Genomic DNA, 26,376 nt, shown 5'->3' with positions numbered 1-26,376 from the left:
GCCCGCCGGCCGCGAGCCACGCCAGTAGGCCAATGGTCTAGGAAGGACGCTCTAGTCCCCGCCTCCACTTCAGACCCTCCCACTGGGCCTCTCGGAGGTTTTCCCGGCGGCCCTTTCGCTAACGGCCTAGACTTCCGGAGTGAGGTGAGGTGCCCGGCGTTCCTTCCTACGTAAACACAGGCTGGGGCTGGAGGTGCGAGGGCAGTGAGCGGTGACAGTTGCTAGGCGGAGACCTTTCCGTGAAGAAAGATTTGAGAAAGGATCTGGACAGGCGGGTACGTGCTCATCTTTCTCCCACTTCCGGGCCTTTGCCGGCTTGGGAAAGCTGGGCGGAGAGATTGGGCCAGGCCCGGCGCGCGGGGTGGGGCCCGGGTGGGAGGCGGCGCCGCTCTAGCCGGCCTGGGGACAGAAAGACCCTCCCTAGTGTGAGCTTGCTACTCCGGGGCTACCCTCTGGCCGTCATCTGACCTCTCGCGCCTCCGAGTTGTTTAGGAAGGAACGGGTGATTGCTTTAGTAATATTTTCAGTAGTTATTGGATACCTCCATACGTGTATGTGAATATCTCCCGCCCTGACATCTCCGATGAGCGCCACAGCTGCTTATCTAACTGCCTTGTCCATGGCCATCTGAAATTTCACACGTCTGAAATGGAACTTATGTTTCACTCTCCTGGCCTTATTCCTCCTTCCGTCTTACCCATTTCAGTAAATGGCACCATCCATTCTATTGCTTAATCCAAAAATGTAGGTAGGAGTCATTCTTGGGTCCTTTTCCTTCACTTCCTACGGAACAATCTATCGGTAGACCCGGCCGACTCTACTTTCCGGACTTATCCAGAAGCAGATCACGTTATTCCTTTGTTTACAGCTTTGTGGCAAAAAAAACTCCATAACCTCTCCTACAGGGTTCTACTCTCTCATCACTGTATTCCAACCCCTCTGACTTTCTTTGTGTACCTCCAGTAAGTCAAGCTCGTTCCCACTTGAGGAATTTATACTCATTATTTCCTTTGTCTTAATATCTCTGCTCCTAAGTCTGCATGGATAGCTCCTTGTCATTTAGGTCTCAGCTCAAACATCAGGCCCTTGGTGAAGGCTTCCCTGGCCACCAATCACTCTTTATTTAATTTGACAAATATGTTATATTTATTGTGTGCCAGGCAGTGTTCTAGATGCTGAGGATGCAGAGGTGAACAAAGGAAAACCCCTGTTTTCTCAGTGCTGATGACCCATTCAGGAACCAGCAAACAGTGCAATCAGAGGTAGTGAGCAAAAGTGGGAGAAGATAATATTAGGGAGGTGGTGGAAGGGGCTTTGTAAGGACCTTGGACTTTATCCTAGTACATTCAGAAGCCTTTGGAGGGCGATCTGACTTATTTTTTAATAGTTACCTCTGTGGCTTCTACAGGAGCAGGGCAGTTAGGCAACTGCAGTAATTCAGTCCAGAAATGATGGCTTGAATGAGGTTGGTAGTGAAGATGGTACAGTGTGGTCTGATGTCATTGTATTTCAAAAGCAGAGTTGATAGGCTTTTCAATAGTCTGAAAGAGTAAGGAGATGAGAATTCCAAAGTTTTTTTGTCTGAGTAACAGGAAGAATGGAATTGTTGTTTACTGAGGTAAGGAAGACTGAGGAAGAGCAAGTTAAGAGTTTGGTTTTAACAGTTAGTTGCATTTGAACAGCCTCCTAGCCTTCCAGCTGAAGCTATCCAGTAGACATTGGTTATGTGAATTTGGAGTTCAGGGGAGAGGCCTGGCCTGGAGATACAAATTTGGAGTCATTGGAGCGTATAGTGTTCTAAACATAAAATTTCCTTTATGATTATTTCCCTTTTTAATTTTTTCATGGAAGCTTCAAACATTTACAGAAGTAGAGGAATTTATATAATGAACCCCCATGGACTTTATCAACCAGCTTCAGCAATTACCAACTAATGTCCCATCTACTTTTACCTATATTATCTCCCCTTGCCCAATTATTCTGAAGTAAATATAGTTTATAAGACCCTGGGACTAGATGAAGATCACCTCAAAGGTGAGTGTAGATAGAGTGATTGAACATTTAGAGGTTGGGATGATAAGGAGGATCCGCAACAAAGAAAACTGAGAAGCAGTAGCTCTTATCACTGATATTTTCATGTTTTTTTGTTTACGTAGTGTCTCTTCTCTTACTATAACATAAGCTCCAAGTTAACAAGGACCTTAACAGTTTCATTAAGACCTGCATCCGCATCACTGTTTTATCTGTCAGGCACATAGCAAAGTCCCCACAAATAATAATTAAGAATATATAAATAAGTTAAAGTGAGAACTGAAAGAGGGTTTAGAGTGAGGGGAGGTCATTTTGGGGTGGTGTGAAAGGCATGTGTGGAGACCCTGAGGCAAGAGAGAGCAGGGCTCGTTTGCGGAACTAGGGGAAGTCCAGCATGGCCAGAATAGGATACGTGAGGGAGAGTGTTGTCTTAGATGAGCCTAGAGTGGTAGGGGAACTATGTATGTGTCAAAGGCTACATAGTCCTTTCCAGTCCTCACTATAGTCCTGCAAGGTAGATACTGTCATCTCCATTTTACACATTTGGGAATTAGAACTCAGAAAAGTTAAATATCCTGCCCAGGTTCACACACTTGCACCCAGCTGCACCACAATCCGAAGCCCACGCTTTCCCCAGTCTTTCATGTTCTTCACATTTGTCACTTGTAACATTTGCTTTACAAAAAAAACAACATGTTGGTTGTACTGTGTCCATTTTGACAAGATTTGGCCACAGTAGCAGTTTGTATATTTCTTCTGGCTCATTAAAATGAGGCTCTTTTGGTAGTTATTTCTTCTAAGGAAGGGAATTTGCCCAGCTCAAAAATTAGGGGACAAAAAAGAACAAAACATTTATAATTGAAGGTACTAACAGGCAGCTTGCTTGATTTTGGTTGCACCTGGTGCTTTTTTGGTATCTTTTTCCCTAAATGTTTGCATGGCTTGCCCTCTAATTCAGGTTTCTGCTGAAATGCTACTGCCTCAGAAAGACTTTACCTACCCTCTGAGTTTTAAAGAACCCCTTGGTGACTCTGTCTCCTTACTTTGCTTAGTTGTCATCATAGCCCTTTTTACCATCTATTTTTTAAAAACAATTTATTCATTTGTTTACCTTCTCTCTCTCCCCACTGGAAAGTGAGGTCTAAGAAGGCACAGACTTTTTCTGTTTCATTCACTGCTATATCTCCAGGGCCTCGAACAGTGCTGGGCATAGAATTGGTGCTAAATAAATATTTCTTGGATGGACAAGTAAATGAATGGATGGATAGCTTGAGCTACTTGGGCCCATGCTCATTTGCATGATTGATTAGCTTCAAGTTTACTTCAAGTAGTAATCAAAGACTTGGACGTTGTTTTTCCCTTGCTTACTTCCTAGGAGATAGTTAACTGAAAGGAGTCTGCCTCACTGCTGGAACCAAACCAGATGCCTTCTTCCACTTCACCAGACCAAGGAGATGACCTGGAGGCCTGTGTTTTAAGGTTTTCAGACCTTGATTTGAAAGACACAAGTCTTATCAATCCCAGTAGCAGTATCAAAGCAGAGTTAGATGTCAGTACAAAGAAGAAATACTCATTTGCAAAGAAAAAGGTAAAATTGCTGTTGATGTTTCAGGATCATGTAGGTATAGTTAATGTAGATATACCTAGAAGTAGCTCATCAAGGTTTTCCTCCAGGGAGTGGAGGGCTAGTGAGACGCTAGGCTGATGCCATGTTCAAGGTAAGGTCTAGTCAGAGCCATTAGCCAGTAATCTTAGTTCAGTGCCAGGCAAAGGAGAATCATAGGCAAGGTGTGGCTCTGGAACACTTATTTATGGTGGAGTACTTGAGGACAGATCCTAGACAGATGGGCTGGATTCCTTTTCCCACCTAGGGTTATGGGAAGAATCCCAGGAACCCAGGAAACCTAGTCATAAGGAGAACAGACGGGCATTAGGGCAACTGCTGTCTAAGACTCCTGATCCGGTCCAGCTGGCAGGGCTCCATTGGTTGGGAGAAGGAGCAGAGCAGCCCAGAATGCTGCAGGCTTACTGAGGATTGGGTTACAGGGGTGGTATGGATGCTATTCTTCTATGCCATTTATTCTTTTTTTAGGGATCATTGACTAAACCCTCTACCTGCTGAAGCTCAAAGGAAAATGACTTGACTGAGGAAGTGCAATTGAGACTTAGTTTTCTTACCTCCAATCTGTTGTCCCTCTTCTGCAAAATCACCTTATATTGGCTCCATGTCAATGAAGAATAGATGTCTCTGCTTATAACTTCCTATCTACCACCCTTCTGCCCTCATCTCACACAGATTTCCTTGAAAATGAAACCCAAAGGGTACAGAAAGTTTTTTTTAAGTTACTTTGCAATAATTTCAAACTTATAGAAAGGTTGCCAGAATTGTACAGAGGACCCCCATCTCCCCTCTGCCCAGCAGCTCCATTCATGTTTCATCAGTTGCCTCAAATGGCTTTTACAGATCCACTCTAAGGTCACATGTTACCTTTAGTGGTTATGTCTCATAAGTGTTCAATCTGGACCACTTTCTCATTTTTTTCCCTGAAATCATGACTGTCACATTTTTGAAGATTACAGATGAGTTATGGTGTAGAACATCTCATGATTTTCACTCATGTTTCCTTGTGATTAGATTCAAGTTATGGCTTTGTTAATAAGCCTGCCGCACAAGAGATGCTGTGTTCTTCTGGCTGCGTTCTGTCATGCAGTCAGTGCCAATTTGTCCCATTACTGGCAATGTTAATTTTGGGTACTTGATTAAGGAAGTGCCTGTCGGATTTCTTTGCTATAAAATTATTTTTTCCCTTTTAATTATTCAGTATTTGGGGGGAAATACTTTGAGACTATGTAAATAGCCTGTTCCTCAACCAAATTTCATCTACTAGTTTTAGATCCATTGATGTTTCTTTGCTGAATTATTACTGTGATGGTTTCTAAATGGTGATTTTCTAATTCATTCCTTCTAGATTTCTTACTTGGCATTCTTCTGTAAGGAAGAGCTTTCTTTCCTCCCAGTTTATTTGTATCAGTGTGTATTCAAGAATTCTGTTTTATTCAGTGGGCTATAATCCATTACTATAATTATTTATTTTGATGTTCAGAGTATCTCAGATTTGGCTGAGAGCCCCTTCAAGCTAGTATCTATGTCTTTTTGACTTGCCCTCATCATTCTTTGAGCATTTCCTTACTTTCTAATTCAACAAGATGTTTCAGGGTCATCTAGTATTTTCCCTGTCTCATCCCTGGAGTCAGACATTTCTTCAAGGAGACCTGGTTCTTTCTAGTGGAGAATTGTCAAAAACCAAAACCTGGGGGCTAGGTGAGCGCATTGCTTCTAAGGTGTTGCTTCTCCCAGGACCTCTGGTGGACGGAGCTAGGAATATATATAGATGAAGACACATACATCCATATGTATCATACACATACTTTTATATTTACTTTTATATCAGTGTAAATCAAATGAGTTCGTACCATTACTTTCAGTTCCATTCCAACATCACAAGGTTTATTCTCTCTCCAGTTTTTTTTTTGGCTGCGCTGTGCAGCTTGCAGGATCTTAGTTCCCTAACCAGGGACTGAACCCATGCCCTCGGCAGTGAAAGCGTGGAGTCCTAACCACTGGACCGCCAGGGAACTCCCTCTCTCTCCTTTTCATATTGGTGGAGAACCTAGCTCCATTTAGTCGCAATATATTGACTTACTTGCTTATTCCCTGTATGCAGTCTTCCCACTCTGCCAAGCTGCCTCCTCCACCAGGGCCTGCCTTCCCCACACAGGCCTCACCCACCTCCGAGCTGCCTTCCTAGCTCTGGCCTGCATCTCTCTCTCTCTTTTTTTCTTTAGAGAAGTTATTTGTCTCTCTTTTTAAAAAAATTTATTTATTTTATTTTTGGCTGCGTTGGGTCTTCGTTGCTGTGCACGCACTTTCCCTAGTTTCAGCGAGCAGGGGCTACTCTTCGTTGCAGTGCGCGGGCTTCTCACTGCGGCGGCTTCTCTTGTTGTGGAGCACAGGCTCTAGGCACGTGGGCTTCAGTAGTTGTGGCACGGGGGGCTCATTAGTTGTGTCTCGCGGGCTCTAGAGCCCAGGCTCAGTATTTGTGGTGCACGGGCTTAGTTGCTCTGCGGCATGTGGGATCATCCCGGACCAGGGCTTGAACCCGTGTCCCCTGCATTGGCAGGCGGATTCTTAACCGCTGCGCCACCAGGGAAGCCCTGGCCTGCATCTCTCTTGAACAGACCCCACACGGGCCCTAGCTGCTGCTGGATCCTCAATGCTTTGTTCACGAGGCCCTAAAAGACCAGCAGCAGGCCACATTTACACTGGGCCTCCCATCTTGCTCAGGCCTGCCTGCTGGCATTTTGACGAAGGAGGAAAGAAGGAAAAAATTCTGATTTTATATAGTATTTCTTTAAGGACCATGACTTTTTGAGGCCTCGATGATAATGAGGCCTTGGATGCATACACCTTAGTTCTAAGTATAATACAAAGAAACACTTAAGTTGACATACACACCATCTCTCTTTCTCTTTTTTGCCTATACAGAAGGATTAACTGTAGGAGAGGCTAAAAAATGCCCTGCAGTGTAATTGCAGACGACCCCATCCTGCTTCAGTCTGGGACAGTCCAGATATGGTTGTGTACAGACTGAGGAAGGTCCAAAAGTGATGCTCCATATTTATAATTGTTATCCTTCAGAGTGCCCAATTTTGGGTGCTGTACTGTAGTCTTCAGATGCATTAAGAGAATTGTTTAAAATATATATAGATACATACATATATGTAAAAATACCTTTCTTTCCATTTTTTTCAGCCTTGAAAAAAGGCTGATAATCATAGATATCATTTAGCTTCCATTTATACATCAAAAAACACCATAAACAAAGTTGAAAAATGAATGACAAGCTAGGAAACAAATTTGGATAACTATGATCAACAAAAGGTCACTAAAACCACTTACAAATCAGTAAGAAGATAAGATAAATGCCACAGTAGAAAAATAGGCAACAGATATTAACAGGTAAGCTAGAAAAGAACATCGAATCAATATGAAAAAATACTCAACCTTAAATCAAAGATACGCAAGTAAAAACAGGATATTTCTTTTGCCTTTTATTTGGGTCAATATTAAAAATATTGACAAAAATTAAATACTGATAAAAATGCTGTGGATAAAATGAACCCCCATGCATTGCTGGTGAGTGTATAAATTGGTATGATTTTCCAGGTAGTCACTATTTCTCACAGTTTAAAATTTTACGCTTCTTCACCTCCAAAACTTTCTTCTTAATAGTTATTCTAAGTAGATGGTTAAAGACGTATAGAAAGATGTGTGCATGGCATGTTCGTTCACCATTGCTTATAACTGCAAGTATTGGAAACAAAAAAAGCTCGCTCATTTAGAATGGGTTAAAAGAGTTATGGTGCATCCATAATTTTCTCTTCTGTTTAAATTTTTTTTAACAATTAGCCTAAATCCACTTTATACAAATCAAAACATTTTGGTAGTCTTTCCAGTCTTTTTCAATGTACTTTTTAATGTAGTTAAGATTACACTGTATAAGCAAATTTTTCCAGTTTTTTTCATTTAATATTATATTTTCCCATGTAATTTAAAACTGGCTGCTTAATATTCCATAGTAAGTATATTCCATAATTTCCTTGACCATTTCCTTTTTGGAGGAAGTTCAGTCTCTCAGGAAGTTCTTCTATAGAACAGTAGGACGTAAAACTAGAAATCCCTGTGGAAAGATAAGGGATTTCATGAGACTTTCATTCTAGCCTGAAACCTAAGGTTATTTAACAGTGACATATTTGAAATTTAATTGCAGGCGTTTGCCCTTTTTGTCAAAACTAAAGAACTTCCAGCACCTCCTTCTGAGTATAAAGAAAAATGGTGGAAATGCTGTCAGCAACTATTCACAGACCAGACCAGCATCCACAGACATGTGGCAACACAACATGCTGATGAGATTTACCATGAGACTGCTTCTGTTTTAAAGCAGCTGACTGTGACATCAAGCACCTCAAAGACTCTTAAGTCTGCAGACAAAAGAAATCCTTTCAAAGAAGACCTTACCCATAGCCATGAAGTGTCTGCTTGGCTCCCTGATATAAGCTGCTTTAGCCCTGATGAGCTGATAAGGTAAGAATTTCATTCTGTACCTTTCGTTTAATTTAAAAAACGTTTTTCCAGTCACAGTGAGATACCACCCATCCACTAAAATGGCAAATCCGTAAGGCACAGAATTTCTCTACCGCCTAAACTAGGCCAATAAACATGTTCTATGTATAATAGAAGACCATAGCCTATGCGGTAGCATATACCCGCACAGCTGACAGTGTTCTCCGGGTTTCTTGGAAGCCATCCTACATCTTATCTTCTCTAGGCAGAGGTAAAGAACAGAAAATTGTATTTTTTTCAAAGAGAAATCAGAAGGCCCAGAAATGTTAATGATTCCTGTACCCTGAATAATGTCAGAACTTAAAAAGGGGTTTTTGTTGCAAAATGTGGTTTTCTGAGCTGGATATGTTTTAGAAAGTATGTTAAGTTTTATTTTATTTTATTATTATTTTTTTAAATTTATCTTTGGCTGTGTTGGGTCTTTGTTGCTGCGCACGGGCTTTCTCTCTAGTTGCGGTGAGCGGGGGCTACTCTTCGTTGTAGTGCACGGGCTTCTCACTGCACTGGCTTCTCTTGTTGCGGAGCATGGGCTCTAGGTATATGGGCTTCAGTAGTTGCAGCATGCGGGCTCAGTAGTTGCGGTGTGCAGGCTGTAGGGCGCAGGCTCAGTAGTTGTGGCGCCTCTGGGATTAGTTGCTCCGCGGCATGTGGGATCTTCCCAGACCAGGGCTTGAACCCGTGTCCCCTGCATTGGCAGGTGGATTCTTAACCACTGCGCCACCAGGGAAGTCCCTATGTTAAGTTTTAGAACTGAGGCATAGGATTAGAAGTTTAAATCCGCCTTTGAAAACCTCACCAAATCATAATATTACATAATTCTAGAGGACAGATTTCTGATTTTAAGCAATTCCTAAACTATTTGGTGATTAGAAAATGCCCAAATTTGATACATTTTTGTCACCTGTGTTATGCCAGTTCCCTTTGTTTATCAGAAAGAGGAAGAGAAAGTTAGAAACAGAATTGAACTTGGAGTCAGACTTGAGCTAGTCACTAAAATTCTTTGTACCTTTATGTTCTCGCCTCTAAAACTGGAATAATAACGCCTGCTCTGCCTACCTCACAGAATTGCTATATGAATTATATCAAATGATGATGGTAAGAGCACTTGTGAACTATAAAGTGCTATACAAATGTGGTCTCTTCATTTCTGTATGGCCCTGCTTTTTAGTTAGAAAGACAAAGAAAAGGATACATGAAACATTTAGCAGATGGTACAAGACAGGCTATATAATTATCACTTACAGTTGTATGGCTCAGACAGTAATTCATGACAGGAATTTAGAGAAAGGAAAATAGATAGGCTCTGAAATAGATAAGCAGGTTTCGGAGACTAGGCCCTGAAATATGAAGAGGGCACTGATGAGACAGTCACAGATACCAGAGCTGGATGGGACCTTAATTATCATCTGTTATATCATTCTCTAAAATATGTCTGTACAACACTAGCTCTGGAGGATGCTATCAGGTGTTGAAAAGAGATGCTAAAGACAATTAAGTTTGGGAAGCATTAGGTTAAAATGTTCTTTTTTGCAGGACTGCCCAGAGCCTTCAATAGATGAGGGGCTTTCACTGTGACTCTCAAAGGGGAGATATTATCTGCAGGATTTCTCAGACATGTGATTTCATAGAACAGCTTCAGAGCACACTTTGAGAAATGCAGTTTATTTCAGTCCTCCAGTTTTACAGATGAGGAAATCAAGGCTCAGGGATGATAAGACACCCGCCCAGGTCCCATAACTAGTTAGTTTAAGTCAGCACAGTGCAGTAGAAAGAGTATGGGTTCTAGTGTCAGAAGACTGGTGTTCCAGTCCTGACTGTCACTTTGTAGCTGTCTCACCTGGGATGAATTGGGCTCAGTTTATTCGGCTATAAAATGGGGATGCTAATAACCTGTCTCATGGGTAACAGGATTACATGAAAAAATGGAAGTGAAACCTTTCTGTACAGAGAGAGATTCAAAACAGATACTGCCTTGTGTTAGAGTATAAGCCAGAATGGATTCAAATTTCCAGCTGTCTTGTGAAAAGGGGTTATTAATACCTATCTCATGGATATGATGATTAAACAAGGAAATCAAAGTAAGCTCACTTTTTATAAAGGAAGGAGTTCAGTGCAGGTATTGTCTTCTTTAGAGCAAATACAGACAGGAGTTGCTTCTCATGTCAGGAGGAGAATGATAGTTAGGAGCAAAGGCAGGCATGAGTTGCTCCATTAGGCCTTTCTTCTGATTCTGCCTGGGTATACTTATGAATTGTGTCTTCCTTATGCCAGTGACTGAAATGCTTTTTCCCCTGTGGTTTTCTTTTTACAGTGGCCAGGGCAATGGTGAAGGGGAGGTGCTACTTTTTTACTGCTACTGTGACCTGGAGGATCCTGATTGGATCTGTGCCTGGCAGACAGCTCTGTGTCAGCACCTGCACCTCACAGGCAAGGTAACACCTTCTCCCACACCCTATCCTTCACTGGACTCATCTTGCCTCCAACTTAGTTTGCAGAGGCTGTGCTTGAAGGATTCACCAGTTGGGTTCTTAGAAATTAGCAAATTCCTGCTAGGCATTTAAGTGGAATACTAAACAGCTATTAACATGATGTTTTCTGTTGGTGGGAATGTAAGTTGGTACAGCCACTATGGAAAACAGTATGGAGGTTCCTCAGAAAGTTAAAAATAGAGCTACCATAGGATCCTGCAGTCCTACTCCTGGGCATATATCCAGACAAAACTCTAATCCAAAAAGATACATGCACCCTGATGTTCATAGCAGCACTGTTCACAATAGCCAAGACATGGAAACAACCTAAATGTCCATCAGCAGATGAATGGATAAAGAAAATGTGGTACATATATACAAAGGAATACTACTCAGTCATAAAAAAAGAACGAAGTAATGCCACTTGCAGCAATGTGGATGCAACTAGAGATTATCATACTAAGTGAAGTAAGTCAGAAAGACAAATACCGTATTTCATTTATATGTGGAATCTAAATATGACACAGCTGAACCTATCTACAAAACAGAAACAGACTCACAGACATAGAGAACAGACGTGGTTGCCAACGGGGAGGGGATTGGGGGAGGCATGGAGTGGGAGTTTGGGGTTAGCAGTTGTAAGCTATTATATATGGAATGGATAAACAGTAACGTTCTGTATAACACAGAGAACTATAATCAGTATCCTATGATAAACCATAATGGAAAAAAATATTTAAAAAATGAATGTATATATATGTATAACTGAATCACTTTGCTGTACAGCAGAAATTAACACAACATTGTAAATCAACTATACTTCAATTTTTAAAAAATGGTGTTTTATAAGACTACATAAAGGCATAGGCCAGGGATCAGCAAACATTTTCTTAAAGAGCCATATGGTAAATATTTTAGGCTTTGCACAAAAGCTGCTCAAACTTGGTGTCGCAATATGAAAACAACCGTAAACAATATGTAAAAGAACAGATATGGCCATATTCCAGTAAAACCTATGTAAAAGCAGGCATAATTTGCTGACCCCTTGCATGGGGAAATGTTCTTAATATATTAACTGGAAAAACATTTTATAGAACTGTACATATAGGTGTGATATCAAGTTGCTTCCTAATTTTCTTAGAACATGTCAGTCTTTTGCCATTTTGTGGTTTTGACATTTGCTGTTTCCTTTCCCTCTTGAATGTTTTTTCCCCTAGATCTTCACATGGCTTGTTCCTCACTTCAGATCTCCCCTCAAATGTTATCTCCTGAGAATTCTAATCTGTCTCTCTCCAAATCTCATCACTTTCTATTCCCTTCTGCTCAAAGAATTTCAAAAAGTTTACTACTATTGGAGAGTACAATCTTTGCTTAATTTGTTATAATCTATCTCCCTTGTAGAATATAAGCGTCATGAGTACGGAACTTTGTTAATCAATTGATATATTGTCAGTGCTAGAACAGGGCTTAGCACATAGCAGACAGTAAATATTTGGAGAATGTTGAGTAAAAGGATGAATGTATGTTTGTAACAAAACCACAAGCGTGTGTGTAAAAAGATGGAGTGGTAAATATCAAAATGTTAGTTGTGATTATCTCTACGTGATAGGACTATGGATTTTTTTTTTTCAAATCCTCGATGATTACATACATATATATATATATATATATATACACACACACACACACATATGTGTACATATGTATTTTAAAATTTTAAATGAAAAGGAAGTGAACTAGATTCCCTCTGAGATCATCTCTGGTTATGACGCTGTACTGTCTTAGGCCTAATGTTTCCCACACATGTCCTAGGTTTTAATTCCCTAAGGCAATTATTTGATCAGTCAGTGATATTTTTCACACCCATGTTGTTTTATAGATAGCGACTGAAAGCTTCTTTTACCTCATTCAGTTTATCACCAAGTCCTGCCATTTCTGCCTCTAAAAGATCCTTTGATTCCGTTCACTCTGTCTCTGCCACCTTAAACCAAGCCCCACCCTCTCTTACCTAGTTCATTTCAGCAGCTTCCAGACCAGTTCATCACCAAGTCCTGCCATTTCTGCCTCTAAAATATCCTTTGATTCCGTTCACTCTGTCTTCCACCACCTTAAACCAAGCCCCACCCTCTCTTACCTAGTTCATTTCAGCAGCTTCCAGACTACTCTCCATTCTTCCATCCTTGCCCACACTTAATCATTTTCCACACAGCAGCCAGAATGATCTTAAAAGGTAAATGAAATCATCTCCCTCCCTCCCTCCTCACAGTCTTTCAGTAGCTATCCAGTGCATTTAGAGTAAAACCCAAATCCTTAACGTGCCCTTAGTTTCCTGCATTATTTGGCCCCTTCCACCTTTTCCACTTATCTGATACCATTCTTTACTCATTACACTCCAGCAAAATAGCCTTTCAGTTTCTTGGAGCCCACAAAGATTTTTTGGTGCCTTTGGGCCTTTTTATAAGAAAATTCTCTTCAAGGAACTCTCCCACACCCATTCGGGTTCTCCTATCTAATTTTTAATCAATCTTCAGTTCTCAGTTTTAATGACACTTCCTCAAAGACATCTTTCCTGACCTTTAATCTAAATTCAGTTTTCCACATACACTCTTTCATTGCATCTTGCAGTGATTTTTCATAGCACTTGTCAGTCTGTGACTTTTATCTGAATATCTGTGACCTACCTTAAGTCTGTAAGCTCCCAAAGGGCAAAAACTATTTATTTTTTAACCACTATGACCCAATTCCTAGCACAATTGCTGGCGCATTGTAAAAAAAAAATTTAGTAAACATTTGTGGCGTATATACGTTTATCACCATCTCTATTTAGAGAACACCTTGAAAGATGGATATTCTCTCACAGTAAACCTGAGCCTACAAAATAGGAAATCAATCTGTTTCCTTGGTTTGGGGCCGATTTTTATTCTTGGCCCAGCCCAAGGGGACCTAGCAGTGAGGGTCTCTACCCACAAGGTGGCAGCACCTGCCTGGATCTTAGGTCTAAATTTTAAGGCTTCAGCCAAGTTTTCAAGTTTTGTGTTGGTAGGAGATTTGGCAGAATGTTGGCATTTGTAGGGAAAGAGGAGAACTTGAAAATTCTAGAATTATGGAAAGAAGCTTCTGATCCCTTTGCTATACATTTCTTACTGCCTCAAGAAATTTGGGGGATGTATTAGAGGCTTTAGAAAGGAAAAATTACAAGATTTGGACCCAATAAGATATGCTTTTGAATCCCAGATCTACCACCTACCAACTTTGTGCCCTTGGGCAAGTTACTTGATTTCCTTAAGCTTCTGTTTCCTTTTCTGTCAAATGGGAATTTTGATATCTACTTTCCAGTAGTATAATGTAAAGTTCCTGTCTCATACTAGGTACTCAATAAATGCTAACTATTGCTCTTCATCTCTGAGGTATAAGGCCTTCCTCACCTAGCAGCTACTTTGAAGGTTTCAGTTGAAGAATCCTTCAACAGAAGTTGGAAGTCTAGTGCATGAGTTTAGAGGTTGCTCTGCCTCAGCTATTTAGGGAGTGCCTGTGCTTGTCTTTTATTTGGGTTCTGAGATTAGCATAGGAAAGGGTCTTCTGACCTACTCAGAAGACAGGTACACAGAAGTATGTACCTCTTCATCATATTTGCCCCCGTCAGAGACAGTTTTAGGGTAGATTTCCTGACCCTTACGCTGGTTCAGCTCTATTTTTCTATGTTGTCCCTTAAAAATATACGAGTCGGTAATAGGTGCAGTAGTCTGTACAGCAGAGATGGCATATGCTTCCTACTTTCCTCTCCCAGCCCAGAACAGGCTTCAATAGACTGCGCTCCTCTTTCTCAAGGAGACTGGATGTGACTCAGAATGCTCATCATGGAACTCTGGAGAGCCACTACTAGTGAGTTGGCCCTGGCTTGTGAAATGAATCCCATTTATATCCATGCCCTAAAGAATTGAATCAAGTGAGGCAACAAACGAAGTATCTTCCCTAGGCCCTAATAAAAGGGGAGCTTTTAAAATTTTTCAAATTCTAATGCATTGGTAGGTATCATTGCTATATAAATAACAATATATAACAAAGTGGTAACAATATAGGACCTTGACTTAAATTACATCTCTTTCCAGAGAATACCATGATATACAGTGTTGCACTTTCTTACTTTTCTCTAGAAAGCTAGCTCTGTCTAGAGATGATCCATCTTTAAACTTATCCAGAGGATTTTGTGGTACCAGAACAAGTAACTTTGCAGGCCCCCCAGAGGATTGCCTCTGAAGGCAGAGGCCTTAACCCAGGCTTTAATGTTCCCTAACCAGTGAAGCATTTCAAAGAGAACAGAGGGTTTGAGAAGCCAAAAAGCCTCAGATTTGGATACACATTCATTTGCTCAGCAAATACATATTAAATGCCTACTGTGTGGCAAGTACTACTCTAGGCACTGATTATGCAACAAAGAACAAAAGAGACACAAGCTCCTCCTGGAATTTGTATTCCAACGGGTGGGTTTGCAGTGGTGGGCTTTACCTCCAACACTGTGCAGAGATGTGCTCTCGTGCATTCCCAGCCCTCAGATGTGTTCTGTGCATTAGGACTTGAGGACAGCAGTTTTTTCATTGTTGATTCTTTTTCATCTGTTTTATCAAGATGAAGAAATTGAGGTTCAGAGAAGAGAATTAATTTTCTCAGGGTCACTTAGCAAGTAAGTGGCAAAGCTGAATCCTGATCCTACATCTGTTGACCTGAATTTAAGTTTTGGCCATTGGACAGCTGGAGCTCCATAGCAAATGGGGCTTTCCAGTTGTTCTATCCATTTCATTCTCTTGTTCAGCACACGTTAACTGAGTACCTCGTCTGAACTATGGGCAGTGTGCCATTTTAGAAAACTACAAGCATCTTGTGTGTGGTAACACTTTGGTGTCCACAGCAATGTTTCTGCTTTTCCTGTTAAACTCATTGACACACATGAACCTGTTCTGCCCTGCAAAGATTTGAACCGAGCTAAGAACAGCCTGCATTCCCTTTCTCTCACCGTCTTGTGTCTCAGGTTCGAATTGCTACAGAAGGAATCAATGGGACAGTGGGTGGAAGCAAATTGGCCACCAGACTCTATGTAGAAGTCATGCTTTCCTGCCCATTGTTTAAGGATTATCTGTGTAAGGACGATTTTAAGGTAAGAGAAATTGAAAATGAAATGGATCGAGAGCCATTTGCTTCTGCTTCAGTGCCTCTTCCCACTCCAGGCTATGAAGAGGATCACTGTAGAGAAGTAAGCAGTGCTGGACAGAACACCCTTTTCTTGCTAGGTCCCGAGGCAGTGCAGGAGAAGGAGCATGTTCATTCCAGTTCGTCCACCACGTCGCCACGTGATCATGGGCCTTGGTCTCCTTTTTTATAGAATAAGGACGTTACAGCTTATACATTCTATAAACTCTCAAGCTTAGCCGTGTTTATTCATTTGAGAGACCACCTGGCTGTATCAGAGGATCACTACGTGTTTAGTAAACCTGGTGGGATCAGATCAGCACTTCACACCACACAGGGAATAAAGCTATTGCTCTCCCAAGAGAGCTGCTTTGCTGGAGTGACTTTATGCTTTAGCATCATGGGTGATAGAGGTGGTGGGAATTACCTTGCTGGTGTTAGTGCTGGTGATGATGATAAGGAAAGAAAAGGTCGTAGCTCCTGAACAAAAGCTGGGATGTAATCTTACATGTTGAAATTGCTCAGTGGTGTTTCAGTTTTATAGTTAAATGCTTATTGCTATAGAAACACCTTTTCAATTTGACATTTCTGCACATGGTAGATACACAATAAATAAGTGCCAAATATAAGAATTAAATCTGTTGTGTAATAATAGGGTAGCTGAAGTATTAAGAAACCTCAAATTAGGAACAACTGTTTCAGTGGGAAAAGGGAGTTAGAGCATAGAATGTTCCAGATAATTTAACTGAATAAATATCTTATACCTGGAGATGGGAGAGAAAGACTGTATTCTGTTTTGTTTCTCATTGGCTAGACCAGCAAAGGAGGAGCTTGCTGTTTTCCAGAATTGCGTGTTGGTGTGTTTGAAGAGATTGTGCCCATGGGGATCAGTCCCAGTAAGATCTCCTATAAGAAGCCTGGTATGCTTGCTTTAAGAAGAAACATTTTCCTTTTCTTCATAGGGACAAATCTTAATATAGAGACAAATGTGAAAGCTAGACATTCTGATCAGCGAGAGTTGTGATGAGTTCTCTCTTCAGAATATCTGTGGGGTGGCTAACACTTGGGTCATTCAGTGCTTAAACTGGTTCTTCTCTTTGGTGCTCTGGTGATTGGAGACTCACTGCTTAGAATGACTTGGCTTAGTTATTCTTCTTGGTGATGGTTTGGCAAGAAGTTGTTTTCTTTCCAAAGATAACAATTTGGAAAGCGTGTAATTATTACTTGTAAATAGTTCATCAACTGAATAAAACACAGACTTTTTGCTACAGGAAGCAAGTGGCTTTCAACACCAAAGCAGTTTGTTTGCAAGTGCTCTAGAATGTTCTCTTTGCCCCTCCCTCACGGGTACCGTAGATGGTTGAAAGACATTTGTTTGGCTGGGTTTTTTGGTTTTGTTTTACTTTTTACTATGAAAAATTTCAAACATTAAAAAAAATAGAGAAAACAGTACAGTGAACTCCTGTGTACCTCTCCCGCAGCTTCAACAGTTATAAACTCATGGCCAACTTTGATCTATCCCCACCCCCTTCTCCCATCCTGGATCATTTAGAAGAGAATCCCGATGTCATGTCATTTCATTCGTAACTATTTTAGTAGACATCTCTAAAAGATAAAGGTTTTTTAAAAAATAAATAATTGTAAAACCATCATCACATCTAAAACATTTTAACAGCAATTTCTTAATGTTATCAAATATCCAGCCAGTGGTTAAAATTCCCAGTTAGCTCATACTTTTTTAAGTTTGTTTCTGTCAGGATTCAAGTAAGGTCCACTCATTGTGATTGATCACTATGTCTCCTAAAGTCCCTTTTAACCTAGAGAGTCACTTCCATCTTTTATTTTCCCCTGCAGTTTATTTTTTGAAGGAATTAGATCATTTTGCTTATAGCATTTCCCACAATCAGTATAATGCTGATTGCATCTCTGTGGGATGTTCTTCTGTCCTCTGTATTTCCTATGAACTGTAGTTAGATTTATAATAGTGCTGTCTAATAGAAATATAATGTGAGCTACAGGGGAATTTTACATTTTCTAGTAGCCACATTTTAAAAAGTAAAAGGAAACAAGTGAAATTAATTTCAATAATATACTTTATTTAATGCAATGTAGCCAAAATATTATTTCAACTTGTATCCAGTGTAAAAAATTATTAATGAGATATTTTACTCTTTTTTTGGTATACTAAGTCCTTGAAATCCTGCATCTGTGTCACCCTTATTACAGCACATCTCAAGCCACATTTCAAGTGCCCATTAGCCACATGTGGCTAGTGGCTACCATATTATTTATTTCTTTTTTTTTTTTAATTTTATTTTATTTGGCCATGCTGTGCAGCATGTGGGGTCTTAGTTCCCCGACCAGGGATCAAACCCTTGTCCCCCGCATAGGGAGCGCAGAGTCTTAGCCACTGGGCCGCCAGGGAAGTCCCTGTGGCTACCATATTAGATAGCTCATGTCTAGAGACTTGATCAGGTTCAGGTTTGATTTCCTTTTTTCTTTCTTTCCTTTTTTTCCCCCCAAGTCTACTTCATAGGTAGTATTGTCTCCTTTCATCAGGAAACAGAAAGCTCTGGCTGGGTCTATGTTCATTTTTTAACATGTAAATATTTAAAAAGAAGGCTAAGAGTTAAACCAGAGGGAAATGAGAGTAAGATACAAGCATCCGGGAAAAGAGACTCATGTATGAGGAGAAAAGGGCCAAAAAGGGCCATGTCTGCTTAGTGTCCCTCCCTTGGCAGAAGGCAGGATGGCCACAAACAGCTCTTTGTTGGCGCTATAGGACCTTGCTCTGGAGCTTAGGGGAGAGTGGGCTCCAGGCAGTGCTTTGCTGCTTTCATTTGAGCCAAGTTGTTTGGAGGCACTTCTTTTAAGCACTTCATGTGAGTCACTCTCTGGTCAGGCCTCCACAGGGCCAGGAGAGTAGCCACAGTAATAGCAGCAGCGGGAACAGGCTGGGTTCCCTGCAGCTCCGTGTAAGGAGAAGTCTTAGCAGATTTCCATGCTTCTCATCACAGTTTTGAACCTCCCTTTCCACCCCACTGTTTTGGTGACTGTGTAATTATGTGACAGTAACTTATATAAAATCTGGCCTTGTTACATTCTCCCTGCAGTCCTAGGTTGGGCAGGTAGGAATCCAGATTCCTTGGCCGTGCTCTGGGTCTCCAGCCCGATCTGGGTACCCAGCAGTTTCAGGGGGTTGTTGGGATTACCCCTGAGTGGAGCTGTCAGGCTCTATCATGAGTGGTGACTCAAGGACCAGAGCGCCCCCCCCCATGAGGTATGGTGGCCAAATTCACCAGAAGTTCCTCACAAACTACTGAGATGTCTGGACCCTAAAGATACAGGAGTATTTCTATCCTAGAGAGTAGAGAAGGCAGAGGGCCCCACCGGACAGGTTCTTTCCTTTTAGTCTCCTTGTATGTTACGTATCTTCTTCATCTCCTTTCTCTCCTCCTTCTTCTAGCGTTCCATCCTTTTCTCTCTCTTGCCTTCTTTCTCATATTTCATTCCTGCTGTCAGCACCCCCTGCCCTTTTCTCTTTTACTCATGCACACAAACTTAGACACATTCTTCTTACTCTTTTGTATTTTTAAAAAACTTACTCCAACTTTGTTCCATAACCATATGCTCACACCTGCCTGTGCCAGGGTTCTTAGCCTTGGACTTGACGTTGGTATAGAACAGTTTATAAAGCCTGTAGTCAAGCATATACATGCCCAGGCTCCTCCATATACAATGACAATAGAACACTAGCCATAACATGGACCCAAAAACCCACATGGCAGTTTATATCCCTTCTGTCTGGCTTTTATTATTGGGTTAGGCCAAGTATGAGGATGCAGAATTCTCTAATTATTTCTAAACTGCCAGGTCTCCACAGTGCTCATCTTAGGAGGAGGGAGAGTGAGAATACATGGAATTACTAAATTCTTTCATTATGATCATCAGATAGTGTCATTTTCAGATGTAACTGTAATTATGAGAGGAAAGGTTTAGGTGGGGAGAAACAAAGCAAATGGAAGTCATCGGGCTGGGCCAGTTGTAACTGGGTTTTGTTTTTGTTTTGTTTTAACTGATTTTTTTGTTTGGTTTTAGGAATCCATTTATCCCCAGGTGAATTTCATAAAGAAGTAGAAAAGTTTCTGTCTCAGGCAAATCAAGAAGAAAGTGATACTATCCTACTGGACTGCAGAAACTTCTATGAAAGCAAAATAGTAAGTAAGAACCAGAACTGAGTTCCCACAGCATAGCATGTTTCTGAAGGGGACGCCGTGTGCCCATCTGTGGCTGAGTCAGTGGCTCTCCTCCCACTACTAGCAGCATCAGAGAAAACCCAAGACTTCAAACTCAGAATCTGGTGAGAAAGTCTAAGAAAATATGGATTAAAGACATCTTGGCACATAATGGACTTTCTGGCTCCCATATGCCTACCCCTGACATGTGTCAAGGATCTTGTCAAGTTTGCTTTGGGCAGCCTCTCCAGTTCCCCTGAGGTCTCTGGATGGGTGACCCACAGCCCACCAGCCTTGTTTCTAAGTTCCAGATTTTGAAGTTTGAAAGGCTAGCGTGTGGGATGAAAACAGCAGGGAGCAAGTGCTGCCTTGCCAAGGCAGGGGTGGGGAGTGGTGTTTGATGCAGAAAGCAGCTTTGTTCTTACCAGGTATGTTTTTCTGATCATTTTCTTTCTGCTGCTCCTATATTGTAGGGACGGTTCCAGGGCTGCTTAGCCCCAGACATCAGGAAATTCAGTTACTTCCCTAGCTATGTTGATGAAAATCTAGAACTTTTCAAAGAGAAGAGGGTGCTGATGTATTGCACTGGGGGCATCCGTTGTGAGCGGGGTTCAGCCTACCTCAAAGCCAAGGTGAGTCACCACCCTTAGGGCACTGCAGGCATGGAGGTGAAGAAGGCTGCACCCACAGCGTGTGTGGAACTTTCCAATCCCCACCTTCACCCCCTCTCCCACGCCCAGCCAGCCAGGGATTATTCTCCCCAGCACAGAGTTTCTAAGTATAAAATCTGAAGTTCTTAAATCTCAAGATGTGAAAAGCACTCAACAATCTTAGCGACTCATCAAGTACAAAAGGGAAAGATTATCTCCCTTTTCCTAATCCTTTTGCTTGATCCTGAGAAGAGCAAATTCAGTAACATTACATGTCCTAACAGGTGTCTTCCTATATTTAGGGAGCAGCAAAAATAGTTGGGCTTCCCAGGATCTAGAGAGTGAAGGCCCTGACTGCTGTCCTCACCCATCACCCTAGTAGGCAAGATCTGCCAGTTGGTTCGTTGCCCCCTTTGTCAGCAGTTCTTCAGTGTCCCGCAGGGGGAGCCAGGAGCCCCACTTCGGCATTCCTACCACATGCTGCTCCTCTGTGGAGCTTCCTACTGGTCTCTGCTAGTCTCCTCAAATTTCCTCTTGTGTTTCCACACATAGGGAGTGTGCAAGGAAGTGTTCCAGCTCAAGGGTGGCATCCACAAGTACCTGGAGGAGTTTCCTGCTGGTTTTTACAAAGGGAAGTTGTTTGTCTTTGATGAGCGTTATGCCTTATCCTTCAACAGTGACATAGTGTCAGGTAGGTCAGCACAGACTCAGAACCTAAATTCATGATCAGACATACCCTCTGTATTAACCTTCTGGAAGACAGACCAGTACTGATTACTTGAAGAATAAAGCAAGGGAAAAGGAGTACATAGTACCACTATTTCCTAACAGAGTTGGAGATGCAGCAGTGGAGCAGACAGAATTTGGAATGGAAAATAATTTTATCTTTAGTTTCATAACCCCTCACTAAATATAGTACTTCCTTCAATTACGAATGTAAGCAGCAAATCAGTAGTATTAGATGTACCTGTGACTTTGTTATCACTAGAAATCACAGTATTTTCATATATTACAGCTGCTGTGAATATTTCAATATAGCATTTATGTTCATCATTGCTTCAAAATGGAAATAGTTATTAGGCTCATCACTAAGTCTTGTTATAGAATGTGTTAATAAGTATTTTACTGTATCCCAGACTTTAAAGAATATTTCGTTATTTTGTAGTCTATGTAATTGGTTTCCTTTGTGATCCTATGCATTTTATTTTATGGATTGTAAAAACATTTTTCTAAGACAGAATAGTCTTCACTAGACTGTCAAGTAAATTCATGGCACAAGTAAAAGAACCCCTAGTTAGATGGTCTGTGGACACATGTGGTATGCACTTTCAAGTGGTGGGTGGGGCATTCCAAGGCGGGAGCTGAGCCTAGGGCCAAGGCAGGAGGCAGGGATGGCTACAGGAAGCCTGTGGTGTGACTGTAGTTTGGAGTCCACACTAACATATGGTACCAGATGAGGGCAGTCAGTAAAAGAAGGATGGAAATAATCCTAAAGAAAAATGGATCCTCCCCCTGGATGCCACCATTTTGAACGGGAAAGATCACAGGCAGACAACCCTAGTGGCTGTCAGAATTTTCTAGAACTCCTGTGATCAGGGGCTGAGATTGAATTAACACTCAGATAATGAATAAGGTGGGAGTCTGATTTCCTCTCCCCTTTCTTCTTGATCTTTGTATTCGTTTTAATGGTCTTATATTTGTGTCTTACTGGAGGCAACTTCAGATCTCTTATGGAGCTAGATGGAGCAGAAAGGGGAGAGAGAGGGCCCAAAGGTAGCTTAGATAAGCTAGGTAAAGAGACTTGAAGAATGATGTTATCAATGGTGATAGGAGGTCAGCAGGGAAAAGGGGCCGAGAAAGTAGATAATGTGAGTTTTAGGAGTTGTGTGGCCAAGTGTCCCCTGGCAAAAGCAGGAGAACTTCAGGCCTGGGGAAGAGGAATGTGGACTGGAGAAGCCAAATGTCAATGTGGGATTATCTGTATTCAGGCGTGTTGTCTCCCAGTGCAAAAGGGAATGATCTAAAGGAAAAAGACCATTCAACAAAGGGTGGTTGGCCAGCTTTGGACTAGTTAATGAAAGAGAGAAACGTTACTGCCTGTTTTCTAAATGAGAAAAAGAAAAATGGGTCAGTGAATGCTGGAATCAGAAGACAATTCCCAGAAGCAACCTCCCCCAAAAAAGGTGGGGGTGGGGGAACCTTGTCTGTTAGAAGACAGGAGACTTACACTATTTAGAAACCTTCCTCAGACCCAAAAGGATACATTAGATGCTGATGAGCTAAGGGTTATATTTAGGAACTGGAGAATTGCGTCTACGTGTGCATGTGGTACGTATGTGTGTGTATGTACACGTACGTGTGTGTGTGTACAGATGTGTGCTCATGTGTCTTTATAACAAGGCTTTTCTTTGTTCCCCAGAATGTTCATACTGTGGGGCCCCATGGGACCAGTATAAACTGTGCTCCACTCCCCAGTGCCGGCAGCTCGTCTTGACCTGCCCTGCCTGCCAAGGACAAGGATTCACAGCCTGTTGTGTTACGTGTCAAGACAAAGGGAGCAGGCAGGCTGCAAGCCCAGCCCAGAGCAGCTTTAAAGAGGAATGCGAGTGTACAGCCCGACGGCTACGCGCACCCAGGGAGCTCTTACAGCAGGGGCGACTCCCTGCGAGCCCGGAGCCCAGGCCAGGTGATGATGAGGATGGGCCATGCTTACATGAGCGGCCCCATCTGCCTTTCCCCAAGCCTTCACAGAGCTAGGTTTGGGGCGACCATGTATTGGAGAATATTAGGGCTGTTCCAGCAGAGAAACAGGGAACTTTAGTGCTGCCAGAGCCACCATGGCCAACTGGTCACCATGTTGGCCACCTGTCCTTCACAAGAGGAGGGAAAATGGAGTTGGTTGCTGACCTCTTACCGGAGACATTCTGACTCAGAAGATGCTAGAGCACAGAAAAAGGTGAGCTGTGTAGGATCCCAAAGCTGCTGAGGGAGAGAGCCTTGAGCCTGGTGACCAGGTCATGCCCTTTCTGTGCCATGCAGCAGGGCTGGGAGTAGTCATTTTTCTTATCAGCAAACCTGTCTGTCCTGATGGTAGAATGTGAAAGCTGTGGCCCTGGAAGTGGACTCCTCGGAACCAGGCCCCTTAGGTCAATCTGCCATCCACCCCTACCCTTCTCTCTTCTCTGCTAGCCTCAGAGCACTAGACCAGGATCTGAAAACTATGGCATTTGGCCCACCTCCTTCTGTAAATAAAGTTTTATTGGAATAGCCACACCCATTCATTTACATATGACCTATAGCAGAATTAAGTATTTACAAGAGAGACATTATGGCCTGCAAAAGCTGCAGTATTTCCAGGCGTACCTTGGAGATGCTGCGGATTCGATTCCAAACCACTGCAATGAAGTGAGTCACGCGAATTTTTTGGTTTCTTAGTGCATATAAAACCTATGCTTACATTATACTGTAGTCTATTAAGTGTGCAATAGCATTATGTCTAAAAAAACAATGTGCATAACCTAATTAAAAAATTCTATTGCTAAAAAATGCTAACTATCATCTGACAATGCAGGGTTGCCACAAACCTTCATTTTGTAAAAACCGAAATATCTGCGAAGCACAATAAAACAAGGTGTGCCTGTACTATCTGGCCCTTTACAGAAAAAAACTTGCCACCCCTAGTCTAGACCAACAGCTCCTCTGATGGAGAAGATGGTCTTAAAGATGTGGTCCACCTTCATGTTTCATTGGTTTGGTTTCTGTGAGAGGTTTCCTCTGCTTTCCCCAATACCCACACTCTTAGCTCTGAAGTATTCTCTTTGAGAGATTCACATTAGCTCGATGACACTGACCCTTGGGCAGTAGTTTTTAGGTGAACACCTCAGAATACAAGACATGCTGTGTGAGGTTATTCAGCACTGCTGTGGTGGTTTCCCAGCCTGTAGCCAACATGTCAGGCGCATGTCCCTGGCCCACAAGTCCCAAGAAACACATGCACAGCCATTCTTAGACCAACAGATTTAATATTATATTGCACTTTCCAGTGATGCAGAATACAGCTGCAGTTGTGTTTCAAGGAGAAGCCGAGTGGGGCTGGCCGTTCCTGCAGCACGGAGCCACTCCTGGGCCCATCTGCAGCCTCAGTAGACACTCCTCCATAGTGGTGAGGCCCTGGCTCCACCTCTGGTTACCCTGTACTGTCCCATCATTACAGTTCCGTGTGCAAGACTTTTCCTTTTTCGCCAAAAGCCTCTCTGCTCAGTGCTCTGCAGCTTAGTCTGTGCTCGTCAGCTCTTTGGCTTGTCCTTTATCATAAGATTTGCTGAATCACTCATGAAAACTCCCCAAGCAACAGAAATACTAGTTTAACTGGCACCGTGGTATATTAAAAGGCACAAGGGCAGTGTGGCTTAACATTTTTGCTGGATCCTCAGAGATGCACATGATGTTAAGGGATCCGGCAGAAATGCCAAAATTACATTTTCAGAATAATCATCTTGGGTGGTTTGGCCAGGTTTCCTATTTCTTAAATATCTAGATTTTCTTCACCACTGACCTTTGGAGGCTTAATTTACAGGCATGAGATCAGCGGTGACTTGTCTAAGAAGTGATGCGATAGGTAGTTGAAGTCTGTAAGCATAAGCCATGATGGACTAGAAATTTGTCTCTCTAGTGATGTGCCTCACATAAGGCACTGGCCCACTGTGCAACAGAGAAAGGTGTTTTCAAGTATTTGGCCATAGGTTTTCACATCCACCGTAAGGTTGGCATTCAATAAGGAAAAAATTCTTTCTGACTCCAGTATTAAATTGTAAATAAATCCCAGATGTTCATAAAGAACACCCAGGGAAATGTTTGTTGCCTGGAATTGGTTTAAAAAAAAAAAAGGACGGTTTTTAAAATTTGAGACTTCACCATTGGCTTTTTCTATCATTTCCTCGTAACCAGCTTAAGGAATCTCATGTTCTTTGATTCCTGGCAGAGCTCTGTGGCTTCAGTCTTTTTGTCTTTCTTGGGGGGGAAAAAATTGTGTTCTTGATCCAGAAATCAATTTAGCAACTTTAATCTTGAGGTTCTTAAAATTTAAAAGAGGATTAATAAAGAATGATGACATGTTCTGTTTGCTAAAGAGCTAAGATCAAATTTGTAATAAAATATTTTATAATGCTTTTAAACCACGTGGAAGAGGGTGCTGTTTGTTCATGTTACACATTTTAAATATACCTGAAACACCACACAGCAAGGTCACCGAAACTGGGCTCCTGGGGTTAAGTCACTGCTGCTCTAACATTGTCTTCAGTAAGGTCTGCCAGTTCGGGGGCTTTTTAGTTTTTAAATAATAACCGGACTGAACTTCTGTGACTAAAGAAAAACTTCACATTCACCATAGTTTATAAAATTTTCAACTACAACCACTAGCGAACCTAACACCTTAGTGCGTAAAGAACTGAACCACAACGGGGTTTGTGTCGGCATTCTGCCTTCCGGTTTCCACTGCAGAGCATAGCCTATCAGTAGAACACGTCCAGTTCAAAGGCGTGGTCGGCACCCGCACACACTAGATGCCACTCCGGCACTTGGGAATGATGGGCCCGGTCAAGTCGGCCAGCCTCCTCTTCCTCACT

At 42.0% G+C, this 26,376-nt stretch overlaps 2 protein-coding genes across 8 annotated transcripts in view; one reads left to right on the top strand and one right to left on the bottom strand.

Moving 5' to 3' along the window:
* The first annotated feature begins 89 nt into the window (after positions 1 to 89).
* TSTD2 (thiosulfate sulfurtransferase like domain containing 2) lies at positions 90 to 25,929 on the top strand. 4 transcript variants are annotated; one of them, XM_082403998.1, is made up of 10 exons: positions 90 to 275; positions 3,407 to 3,619; positions 7,863 to 8,176; positions 10,527 to 10,647; positions 15,710 to 15,835; positions 16,682 to 16,787; positions 19,966 to 20,084; positions 20,576 to 20,734; positions 21,305 to 21,443; positions 23,172 to 25,929. In XM_082403998.1, the coding sequence occupies exons 2-10, from the start codon at positions 3,455 to 3,457 to the stop codon at positions 23,507 to 23,509; spliced, it is 1,587 nt and encodes a 528-aa protein (XP_082260124.1). In that variant the 5' UTR covers positions 90 to 275; positions 3,407 to 3,454; the 3' UTR covers positions 23,510 to 25,929. The 4 variants fall into 4 exon arrangements, with proteins under 4 accessions (XP_082260124.1, XP_082260125.1, XP_082260123.1 ...); XM_082403999.1 differs by having other exon boundaries at positions 111 to 144; XM_082403997.1 differs by having other exon boundaries at positions 122 to 275; positions 15,710 to 15,931.
* The window catches only part of TMOD1 (tropomodulin 1), a 103,100-nt gene continuing 77,814 nt past the window's right edge, over positions 1,091 to 26,376 (bottom strand). For 3 of the 4 annotated variants that reach the window (XM_082404151.1, XM_082404149.1, XM_082404152.1), the window contains one exon: positions 24,755 to 26,374. In XM_082404151.1, the coding sequence (XP_082260277.1) occupies positions 26,310 to 26,374 (65 nt within the window). In that variant the 3' untranslated portion in view covers positions 24,755 to 26,309. Of the gene's footprint in view, positions 1,542 to 24,754; positions 26,375 to 26,376 lie in introns of those variants that run through there. The other variant, XM_082404150.1, reaches the window with a different exon arrangement.

This window comes from Balaenoptera borealis, assembly GCF_965194805.1.
Source record: "Balaenoptera borealis genome assembly, chromosome: 8".
NCBI lineage: Eukaryota > Metazoa > Chordata > Mammalia > Artiodactyla > Balaenopteridae > Balaenoptera > Balaenoptera borealis.
Note: the sequence above shows the minus strand (reverse complement) of the source record. Positions and strands in the feature narration are given on the sequence as shown.

What these genes read in the sequence shown, in the direction of transcription:
- TSTD2 (XM_082403997.1), top strand. Translation starts at nt 3,455, where the DNA reads ATGCCTTCTTCCACTTCACCAGACCAAGGAGATGACCTGGAGGCCTGT. An exon ending in ACTCATTTGCAAAGAAAAAG is followed by an intron (nt 3,620 to 7,862) that starts GTAAAATTGCTG and finishes ATTTAATTGCAG; the next exon opens with GCGTTTGCCCTTTTTGTCAA. An exon ending in AAGAGGATCACTGTAGAGAA is followed by an intron (nt 15,932 to 16,681) that starts GTAAGCAGTGCT and finishes CTCATTGGCTAG; the next exon opens with ACCAGCAAAGGAGGAGCTTG.